Source organism: Macrobrachium rosenbergii, chromosome 2, assembly GCF_040412425.1.
Source record: "Macrobrachium rosenbergii isolate ZJJX-2024 chromosome 2, ASM4041242v1, whole genome shotgun sequence".
Classification (NCBI taxonomy): domain Eukaryota; kingdom Metazoa; phylum Arthropoda; class Malacostraca; order Decapoda; family Palaemonidae; genus Macrobrachium; species Macrobrachium rosenbergii.
Window position 1 is genome coordinate 75,348,843 of NC_089742.1, and position 12,253 is coordinate 75,361,095.

Consider the following 12,253-nt stretch of genomic DNA (forward strand, 5'->3'; position numbering starts at 1 on the left):
ACCAGACTTAGCCACCTTATAAATTTTGAACCTGTACTGCAATGTTGGCTATCGTTATCGGATTTCCTCTAGTTTCTCTGGAGATGAAAAACGGCTAGTTATGACCAATGACGGCATTTGGAGTAAGGTCAATGTTTTTAGCTTCACAGATTAGTCCTTCTGGACCTTGGATGCTTTCAGTTCTTACTTCAGGCATGATTTTTTTTTACCTTGAAAACAAGATGGCGCAGAACGTAGTTAACACACATCTCGTTGCAATTATGTGCTGTTGACGAAAGTGAGGGAAGACCGTAGCTGCAAGCCATAGTTTTGGATTACTGAATTTTTCCTTGGCGTGGTCACTGGGGCATGCAGATGGAATTCAGGAAAATGAAAACTGTAAGAAATGATCTCATATTTGATGGTAGCCAATCTTAGGTTCCATTTGTCTCCAAGATTTTGGTTTTGTAACACTTGGACACACTTTTCACCTACAGCTGTCAACGAACTTGACGAATTTCATAAAAATTCCCATATTTACAGAAATAACGGTATAATTTTGAAAACACTGGCGTCTTCACCTCACCCTTCTAGAACCTTTCACTTAAACCTACCGCTTTTCACGGCATTTTACCCAAACAGACTATTAAAGTTTTGAGTGCTTTCTTTATAAGTTACTAAGCACTGGTATAGGAAGTTTTATTTAAAATGCAGCGTAGTCGAATGCTAACCAGAATTTCTAGTTTTCTTTCATATTTCATGATATACGTTATGGATTGCACATTTTTGGAATTTTAGTCTTGTCACTTACGGCCCAAGCCTTCGTTGTGGTAGGTACGTATTGCACTTAAAATTGCTCTGGTAAAGTTGTGGACAAAAAAATTGAACTCACAGTGTTTCATCAAGTTTATTTAAGGGTAAGGCCACATAAAACTGACAAGTGTTTATGCTTCTGCATGAAGATAACATGGAATGGAGAACTTAAAAATAAAAAAAAGTCAACTTAAGATATGCATCCTTTGCTGATCCAGATTTACAGAAGGAAAACAACGCAAGTAAAACATAAAAGGAGAGAAAACGGAGAGGAGAGGAGAGTGGTTAGAGCAGTGTTTCTATTAGGCATCTTGAGAAGCATCATGGCCGAATGACTGTGGTTAAGACAACCTGTGAAATGTTATACACCATAATGTATGTCATGCACTGTATCGTGTGTCATACACCATAATGTAGGCTGGATACATCAGAGGAATTGGGAAATGGTATAATCCGCCAAGAAATAAAGGATATTTTCCATTGCATAAATCACAGATGCATTATATTTACACCTTAAAAAGTAAAGTACTGAAGAGAAAGATATGCCATATGCATTTCACCTAAGTCTGTGGTTTCATATGCTCAAAAATAGAAATTTGTTGTATTGGGTCAATGTGTTCCACCTGTATAAAACTGGTTCTGATAATGTCACTACAGAACAGTGATTCTTAAACTGGGGGGCGCGCCCGCCAGAAGCTTCCAAGGGGGGTGCAAGCAGAGTTGCCAGATGGTGCCTATTATTTTTTTAATTTATGATGCTAATTACAAAATTGCCAGAAACGTTATCACTGCTTCCATATATTTTCTAATTATTATCTCAAAACATGCCAAAAATTCAAAATAGAAGTCAATTTTAATTTCAAATCTTGTTTATGAATTGCCTTTTATTGTTATGATAAGTATAATAGCATACAAATAGACAACATATTGTTTATAGATTATAGTTGGCAAAAATTTCAGGGGCAGGGGGCGTGGGATCTATACATAATGCAGAGGGGGGCGCAAGGCAAAAAAGTTTAAGAACCACTGCTACAGAATATGATAACATTATCCAGCCAAATACTTATGTGTGTTTGTGTGCGTTGTTTTCATACTGTGTAGCAGCCACTACAAGAAAAGTGTGTAGTGGCAAAATGTGATACAAAATGCGTGGTTTACTGATTTAGGTCATGTGACTAAATACTTTTTTTTCTCAGAATGGTTTATCATGGCATTTTAAATTGCATAATATACAAAAATACGATACAGACTTGCGACATATGTAATGTTGGCGTATGTGTGTTAAGATTTACTGGTATACAAGTGTTACAATCACATCATATGAAAATATCAGGACTTGTTTACTCCAGGCTACCTATAAAAAACTGTACCAGTTGCCGCAGGTTTAGTTTCAAAGGCCACAGGCTTGTTAAGTACCTTATTTACACATATCACTTGAGAGATAGCACCATTATACATATAGTTTTCAACAGTGAAGGACATATTTTTAAAAGACAACGACCAGTAAGCAAGTAACTGAATTTCACAAAGCACCACTGTGTGACTTCACAGAAGAACTATACATACATCCTGTTCGGTAACCCTCACACGATTTACTCATTAGCTTGGGTCTATGTACATGACAAATATCTTCTTCAGTCCAAATGAAATATCACAACACAAGTGATACCAACTTCACAAAGAGTCAGTGTCATAGTGAAACTGCCAACGAGCAATGGTCTCCAGTCCTCATGGGAATACCGCACACGGGGCGCCGGTTCTTACAGGACGTCTTTGGTTGCAGATGCAAACGGTTCTGTTGCAAACATTACTTATTCTCCGGCACAGGTTATTAGCCCCATTTTTTTTTTTTTTGCATCTGTTGTCATGAATTACAACTCATCCTACAGAAACAGCAAAACTTCCAGTTAGAGTTCTTACTGTGAGAGCAGGTTTTACTACACAAAATGGTCATTACACTGAAATAACCAAAGACAAAATATACAACTTTCTGCTAAACCAACATATCGTTTGGTACAGCAAGAATCAAGTGTCAACTGAAGGCTAGTTGGATTAAAGAAAAAAAAAGTTTTATGAAGGGAAACGTCGGTGAGTTTCATAATTATTTCAAATATATTTGACCTACAAAATTAGAATCTACTGTGGGAATTTTATTATATTTTGGGATTTTTTTTGTACATATCATGCAATCCATGAAAGTGGTGGAGTACCTTTTTTGTATTGCTTGATATTCACTCTTCATGAAGAAGAAGAAGAAGAAGAAGAAGAAGAAGAAGAAGGTACTAGATAGGTCAACAGTCTCATTGTTCATCGTTGTTACTCAAACTTTGAGTGGCATTTGTTCACCACAAGAGCAGAGCATAAATGACATAATCAATAGGTTTACCACGTGTAAGAATACCTCATTGGCTGCGTAGTCATTCAAGAACTATTCAGTGCCATCAAAGTACACATCGGACTCCAAGATACGAGTACTTACAGTCATTTTTGCATTTCGTTAGCCTAAAAGAAGTTTTGAGATTTGCTTTTTCGTAAAACCAAGGCACATCATTTGGCACAACAGATCACAATCTTTTAATCATTTTAGCATTCAGCGAACACATCTTAAAAGAGAAAAACAACAACAACAACAATAACAACTACAGCAACAACACAGAAACCCAACACTTGTTACAAGCGTTTGGTATTCAAACGATTAGTTAATCTCCACATACATCTCCTAAGCAATCGGTGGGCCATCTTCTTATTCTACACGATCCTTGGTCACAGACGATGCAAAAAAGCGCGACTTTTCGCATCTGGTCATAAGCCTCATAAGGCACACTCTTCACCTTCGAAAATTATGCAATGTCAAGAACACTGATTAAGCATACGGATATATCTCATACAAAAATAAAGTGATTTAGACTTTCATCTATCGTCAGCGCAAACAATCACGACTATTTCTAACTAGGTATTATCAGAAGTTTAGCATCCATTGTTCTTCAGCAGCACTAAGCTGATGTGAGATCTAACCGAGAGGTGAATAAGAAACGGAATTTGGCTGTCAGTTCAACATCCTTCTCATCCGAAGTTTTTATGAGCCGCCAGAATGGACCCACTCGCCAACCAGCGTTGCAAGGGCTCTCGCGTCGAAGTCCTTCCACGAGGGCTCACATCACTATGTAATCCTTGTAGCCTTTGATGGCCTTCAGAGACTTCTTGAGTTGCTTGACTAGGTCCATGGGTTGAATGAGGATGGAAATGTCCCTTCCTACAGCGTTCAAGCGATCCGCGATCTCCATGTGCTAGAAAGAGAAACAGCATTGCTAGGAAAAGGGTAACGTTACCATGTTTATGTAGTTTTCCTATTCATGTAAAGGTTCTTGATATTAAATCAACGAAAAAAATCAATCGAAGATAACGTATACTGCCATTATTACTGATATTCGAAAAGAGTTTAATTATCCTCTACTTCTCTTTTGAGAGAGAGAGAGAGAGAGAGAGAGAGAGAGAGAGAGAGAGAGAGAGAGAGAGAGAGAGAGAGAGAGAGAGAGAGAGTACTTGTTTCCAATTACAAAAACTAAGACTAAGACCAACTCAGAATTATTATAGCTAACACAGACGCAGAGAAAAAATAATCTCCTAAAGGTCATATTTGTTAAAAGTACAACGGCTATTTATGTATGTATGTATATATATATATATATATAGTATATATATATATATATATATATTATATATATATATATACATATATATTGTATATATACAGATATGACAGCTATTATATTATTTTTATATATACATACACAGGTGTTAACAGAATGACAGCTGAGTTGGTTTTCTGTGTTTTTGTTATTGCCAACAAGTAGAGTTGAGTCTGAGTTTTTGTAATTGAGAAACAAGTAGAGAGAGAGAGAGAGAGAGAGAGAGAGAGAGAGAGAGAGAGAGAGAGAGATTTAGCCAGAATTCAGACAAAGGCTTTTGTGGACAGTATCTGAAAGGACTGAGATTCCTACCTTGAAGAAGAGGTTCAGGGGTCGGTGGTTAATCTCCGTCAGCACCCAGGAACAGAGCGACAGGTTGTCCATAGTTGGCGCTTTTGGCGGGACTCCGTGCTGAGCTGCCAATCCTCCAGGGACGATCTTCAAGGAAAAATCAAAGATTATCGGTAAAAGTTAAAGAAGAGACAGTTTTGAATAACTGATTTATTTACTCCTCCTTACCAACAAACTTATACTAATACACAAACACTATATACATACTGTATGTATATATTTACAGTTCATATATACATATACACACGTACACACGCACACATACTCACACACACACACACACACACATATATATATATATATATATATATATATATATATATATCTTATTTATTTATATATATATATTATATATATAATCATCTTAGGTTTCATTTTATATATATATATATATATATTATATATATATCTTATTTCATTTTATATATATATATATATATATATATATATATATATATATATATATATATATATATATATATATATATATATATATATATATATATATACTACTTACCTGAGGTTTCAATGAGAGAGGGATGGTTTAGATTCCAGATTCTTTAATTTACAAAGTACAGTTTACAAGTGCTATCACTTTCGAAGACACTGTCCTCTTCATCAGGAAGACTGTACTGTATGTCTTCGAAAGCTATAGTACTTGGTAAATTGTACTTTGCAAATTAAAGAATCTGGACTCTAAACCATCCTGTCTCACTGAAGCCTAATTCCAGAAGTAGGAATATACAGTATATACGCAGTGAAGTTGTGTTTTATGATATATTTTATGATATATATATATATATATATATATATATATATATATATATATATATATATATATATAAATATATATATATATATATATATATATATATATGTGTGTGTGTGTATACGTATGTATAGAATATTTCATTGTATATAGTTATGACAAATTATCCGCGCGAAATAAAAGTTATTTCATTAAAGTGATGACAAGAAATATGCGACAGGCTTATGCTACAAATGAGCCCTAAAAGAAATTACGAGTTACGTTCAGGAAAATCTATTCATCATGTGCTGTATTTTAAACTTCCACGAAAGATAGAAGGGAGTAGGAAATAAAAATAATACTTGAAAACTTAGCGATTTCAAGTATATCCATGGATCGCATTCGGTCACGTTCCAAGAAGCAAGACACTACTAAGAGTTTAGAGTCCTTGGCAAATGACAACATCGCCCTGGTTCGGACACAGGGAGCTTTAGACCGACTGTAACATTGTTCCGGGTAGTAAACGTTTAACGGGAGTTTGCTTAAGTGATCCATTTTTCCTGGGGACTCTCGGGGGTGGCGTATTCAGTTCCCCCTTATTAACGAATAGCCCCTGTTGTGAAGTTTTTACGAAGAAACCGTTTATCACGCGACTAGGCTGCAGTTGGCGCTTGAGATTTTCATCGATTGTTGTCACGTCGTTACCCCGGGCTCCTGCAAGGTAACACTGGAACTTTACTATGTTATTGATAATATTGTATTTGTTCTAGGGATTTTCGAATCTTGCTGCGTGTTTAGTCTCGCACAAATCTTTGGCAGTCATTTGAACTATTTCTATGGGCGTTTACCCATAATCTGACGTAAGTAAACGCCCGAACTTTACAAGATTTAGAGTAAGTTACGCACAGCTCTAAAGCTTTGTCTTTTCCAGGATGGTTTTTGTACGAGTTTGACTGTAGAGTTCCTGTTCTAACGGTAAAGCTTCACACATGATAAATTTGCTCTTTAGCAACAGGTATGTAGGAGGTATTTTCCGTCTAAGTTTAGTTTTAAGTCCTCTTTTGTCGTAAATTTTTTAACTTATAATTTTACTTTAAGTTTTGTAGTTTGTCATAAATTTACTTTTAAGTTTTGTAATTTAATTTTGTTTAATTTGCCACAAATTTACTTCGTTAAAATTTTTTTGTAATGAATTTACTGTATTTGTATATACTGTTCTTGAACATTATTTGCCTTATCCTCCGCCCCTTTCAGGGGCGGCGCCCCTGGAGGGGTGGGGGATAAGGTAAATAATGTTCAAAAACAGTATATACCTTATCCTCCACCCCTTTCAGGGGCGGCGCCCCTGGAGGGGTGGGGGAGCCCCCATGTTCTGCATAGTAGGTCGTATGACCTACTATGCAGGTTCTTGGGTGGTTTTGTAAACTAATCAAACTTTCTTTCAGGTTTTAAGTACATTCTTAATCTATTGCTTAGTTTTCTTGTGAGTTCAGATAGGTATTAGGTGGTTAAATGTGCTGGGCTACCTCCTACTCAGTTAAGTTTGCAGAAGCTCCCGAGGGTTTGAGGAAATTAAAAATGTTTATGCCAGCAAACGGGAATATTCAGCATTAAAACAAATTAAATTTATGTAGAGGTCTGGCGTCTTGGTATGTTTTACTTTGGAATTTTAGCTTCCTGAAAATGGATTAAATTTGTGGTTAGATTCAGTCAGATAAGTTTTGGCCAACATTCATAAAGGTTCTGCCCGAATTTAAATTTTAAAGCCTAAAGGTGGCGTTAGACTTAGAATTTTCAGAGGATTCGAACTTGGTATTTCCTTTCTGGCAACCGAAAATTTCTGGTTACAGGGGTTGTAGGAAGCTCCCTAAGTGTACGGGTCATTTACGACAACAGGGCATGCTTATCCAACAGCTAATCTACTGAAAATCATTTAAACCATGCAAAATTTTCCCAGACAGATTGTCCAGAGTAATGTTTGGATTTATGCTGTGAGCAGATGGAATTAGTTTTATGAAGGTTGTCAGTAACTCATAGCTAGGAACTTTAAGCTCCTGTTAACAGACAGCACGAAAGCAATTTTTTAGTTGAAAGTGTGGAAATTTTAAGTCAAGGATAATTGGAATATGTTTACTTTGAGTAGGGTGTAGTTAAAGTTTGTCAGGTATGTTGGTTAGTTTTGATACTGTTAGGTTACTCATAGCTTAAGCAGTGTATTTATGATGCCATCCGCACACAGGCAATGAGTTTGTTTGTTCCCCTATGAACACAGGCAATGAGTTTGTTATACTCTATGAACATAGGCAATGAGTTTTATACTCTATGAACATAGGCAATGAGTTTTCCTGTATTCAGAGTATAACAATGAGTTTGTTACCCTATGAACACAGGCAGTGAGTTTGTTACTCTATGAACCCAGGCAGTGAGTTTGTTACTCTATGAACCCAGGCAGTGAGTTTGTTACTCTATGAACACAGGCAGTGAGTTTGTTACTCTATGAACACAGGCAATGAGTTTGTTACTCTATGAACACAGGCAGTGAGTTTGTTACTCTATGAACACAGGCAATGAGTTTGTTACTCTATGAACACAGGCAATGAGTTTGTTACTCTATGAACAAAGGCAATGAGTTTGTTACTCTATGAACACAGGCAATGAGTTTGTTACTCTATGAACACAGGCAATGAGTTTGTTACCCTATGAACAAAGGCAATGAGTTTGTTACTCTGAGAACACAGGCAATGTTACTGTATGAACACAGGCAGTGAGTTTTACTCTATGAACACAGGCAATGAGTTTGTTACTCTAATGAACACAGACAATGAGTTTGTTACACTATGAACACAGGCAAAGAGTTTTTACCCTATGAACACAGAGCAGTGAGTTTTACTCTATGAACATCAAACAATGAGTTTTACTCTATGAACAAACAATGAGTTTTACTCTATGAACAAAGACAATGAGTTTTTACTCTATGAACACAGACAATGAGTTTTTACTCTGAACACAGACAATGAGTTTTTACTGTATGAACAAAAGCCAGTGAGTTTGTTACTCTATGAACAAAGGCCAGAGTTTTTCTGTATGAACAAAAGCCAGTTGTTTTTACTGTATGAACAAAAGGCCTTGTTACTGATGAATAAAGGCAGCTGTTTTGTTACTGAACAAAAGCCAGTGAGTTTGTTACTGTATGAAGAAAGCCAGTGAGTTTGTTACTGTATGAAGAAAGGCAGTGAGTTTGTTACTGTATGAAGAAAGGCAGTGAGTTTGTTACTGTATGAAGAAAGGCAGTGAGTTTGTTACTGTATGAAGAAAGGCAGTGAGTTTGTTACTGTATGAAGAAAGGCAGTGAGTTTGTTACTGTATGAACAAAGGCAGTGAGTTTGTTCTCTATGAACAAAAGCAGTGAGTTTTTTCTTATGAACAAAGAAAGGCGAGTTTGTTACTGTATGAACAAAAGTAGTGAGTTTTTACTCTATGAACAAAAGCCAGTGAGTTTTTACTCCATGAACAAAAATGTGCCACAGAAAGACTTTTACTCTATGAACAAAAGCCGCGAGCTTTTCTCTATGAACAAAAGCCGCGAGCTTTTCTCTATGAACAAAAGCCGCGAGCTTTTCTCTATGAACAAAAGCCGCGAGCTTTTCTCTATGAACAAAAGCCGCGAGTTTTTTCTGAACACAAGCAGCGAGTTTTCTCTATGAACACAAGCAGCGGGTTTTCTCTCTGAACAAAAGCAGCGAGTTTTTCTCTATGAACACAAGCCATGGGTTTTTCTCTCTGAACAAAAGCAGCGAGCTTTTCTCTCTGAACAAAAGCAGCGGGTTTTCTCTCTGAACAAAAGCAGCGGGTTTTTTCTCTGAACAAAAGCCAGCAGGGTTTTTCTCCGAACACAAGCAGCGGGTTTTTCTCTCCGAACACAAGCAGCGGGTTTTTCTCTCTGAACACAAGCAGCGGGTTTTTCTCTCTGAACACAAGCAGCGGGTTTTGCTCTCTGAACACAGGCAGCGGGTTTTGCTCTCTGAACACAGGCAGTGGGTTTTGCTCTAGGAACAAAAGCCGCGAGCTTTTCTCTAGGAACACAAGCAGCGTTTTTTATGTACACAAGCAATGAGTTTTGCTCTATGTACACAATCGATGAGTTTGTTACTCATAAACACGGACAATAAGTTTGATACTCATACACCAGCAATGAGTTTGGTACTCATACACCAGCAATGAGTTTGGAAGTTACTCTTGAATACTGGCAATGAGTTTGTAATGTTACTCATGAACACTGCAGTGGTTTTGTGATGCCATCCATGAACGTGGGCAATGAATTTTTCCATGTACCATGTCAAATGCGTGTTAGGCTATCCGTTAACACAGACAGTGAGTAAATGGTACTATCGGCACAATGATTATGATGCTGTTCATGATCACAAGGCACTGAGACATTCATGCTATTCTTGAATAAGGGCACTGCTTTGTGGGGCTGGTCATAACATAATCGGGAACTGTGATGCTTCCTTGAACAGTGCGTTGTGGAACTGTTCATGAACACTGGCAATGATTTTGGGATGCTATCCATAGTCATGGCATGAGTTTCTAATGGTATCCAACAAGGATTTTGAGTATGCGAAATACGCATTCACATAGATAATGAGGTTGTGAAGATATTATCATATCAGTTGGATGCAATTGTTGGTACCCATTAATTTAGTGAGTGCGATGCTGTAATGAACGTCATTGTTCGTTAAGCTATTCATGGCCATCAGGTGTTTGATCGTATCTCCTGTACAGCACCAGAAATGTTTGAAAGGTCATCAGACAGTTAATGCATGTACCGATATAACTTTTTAAATACAGTTTACTAAGACGAGCTGTTAAGTCTTTTTGATCATGATTAGTGGCAAAACTGACCTATGATGTAATCATTTCCTCCCTAACAAGAGCTCACATTACCCAAGTTCATTGCTTTGCTTAAAAGTTCGGCGGTTTCTTCAACTTTTACCTGAATTCTTGAAAGATCAAAGGTATCTTTTTAAGAATACGACTTTGATCATAGTATGTGGGTTATCTTAATTTTGACTTCAACGATATTCAGAATAGTAAATTTTCTAAGTATTAACATGCAAATTGTTTGTGTGGTTTCTACGTATAGTGAAAATTTTTAACTTTTGGCGTCAAAAGCAGAGTAGCATTGTATTGTAAAGTATAAATGTTTGTTATACAGCCTTAATGCATAATTATGGTATAAAATGTACGAGATAATCTTACTCCAGATGGTTACAAGTCTCCGGTGGGTAATAACCTTTTTTTGGGCATTGATTGGAGAAACGTTAACTCAAGCTTTTTATAAGCAAATTATCCTTCAAGTATAAGATACCGTTCCTATTTCAAGAAATATATTAGAATTAACGTTCTCTTTACGGAGTTGCCGAGTAATTGCCGTAAGAAAATTTTCTGCTGCAGTTTTTCTGTTACAGGCCACAACTTGCTGGAGGAACCAGAGTTCAAGAAAATGTGCAGACACAGGGCGGTTTTGGGAACCTTTCAGTGTTAGGCTGATGTTTCTAGGGATCCAAGATGCCGACAAGATGTATGTAGGCTTCTGTTCATCTAATTTCTAAATTTTCCGTGCTGCGCTTTTCATTAAAATCCTCATAGGTTTGTGAGTTAGGTTCCTCGGATGTTCTGCCTTTGTAAACCTACAATTTGCCTGTGTATTATGTTTTTTTCTAATTAATAAACAATGGGTCTTTAGTTTTCAGTTTTTGGCTACTTCCTCCGTAATTTATAGTGAAAGTATGGTTCATCATCCATGTAATTCCAGATGTTGAAGGTCAAAACTACTTAATTTAGAAATATACCATACTCTTTAACAGGATTCACGTGGAGTGAATACACTTGTAAAAGGTCTAGAAGAAATTTTAAACGTAAGCAAATTAATGTAAGCCACCCTCATGTAATTGTTGAAAATTCCATTTGTTCAAAACTTCAGTGGAAATGTGGTTTGGGTATTGGTTGCGACGACTCAATTGCCCTTAGCTAATTTGTGGGATAACGAGCTGGAATATGACTCCATACTAATGAATAAATGTACAGTTCCAAGAGTGCCGCTAAATGTATTGGGAGCAAAAAAAAAAATTATGTAAATTACGTAATTTTACTACTTTAGAACAATGTGTAATTAGAAAGTAAGACTAAATTTAAAATTTGTCTCATGGAGCTAGTACAAAGAAATTTCCAATCATTGGCATGAAAACGTGATAATGTGATGGTCAGCTACACTTTCATGGACAAATGTCGTAAGCTACGTAGCTAAATATAGGATTTAACACAGGTGAAAGGAATTTTAATTTAGAGATTATGGAAAAAATTCTGAAATACTGAAGTTAAATTCCTGTTAAAGTATTGCGCGACGTTTTTAATGGGGTGTTTTTTGGGGAATGGATGTCGTTTGGCAAACACATCTCGTTGACCACATAAAACTTTGAGATGCGAATTTTTTTTTTTTTTACCAAAAACGTTTAATTTGTTTTAACGATTTCCGTTTAATAAGTCACTTTGATTCTGAATAACCTTATAGGTTCTAGCGCTTGGCTGTTTGCCTAAATTTCACATTCCATTCAATTTAATACGTCACTAGTAAAGGGTAATGACCATTAAATTTTATTTCAACAACTATCCA

General features: G+C 36.4%; 1 protein-coding gene across 4 annotated transcripts in view; it reads right to left on the bottom strand.

The window, feature by feature from the left end:
• Positions 1-872: 872 nt before the first annotated feature.
• LOC136848760 (uncharacterized) overlaps positions 873-12,253 on the bottom strand; it is an 82,212-nt gene continuing 70,831 nt past the window's right edge. For all 4 annotated transcript variants that reach the window (XM_067121346.1, XM_067121356.1, XM_067121336.1 and 1 more), the window contains exons 11-12: positions 4,794-4,919; positions 873-4,079 (exon numbers count right to left, since the gene is read on the bottom strand). In XM_067121346.1, the coding sequence (XP_066977447.1) occupies positions 3,945-4,079; positions 4,794-4,919 (261 nt within the window). In that variant the 3' untranslated portion in view covers positions 873-3,944. The remainder of the gene's footprint in view (positions 4,080-4,793; positions 4,920-12,253) is intronic.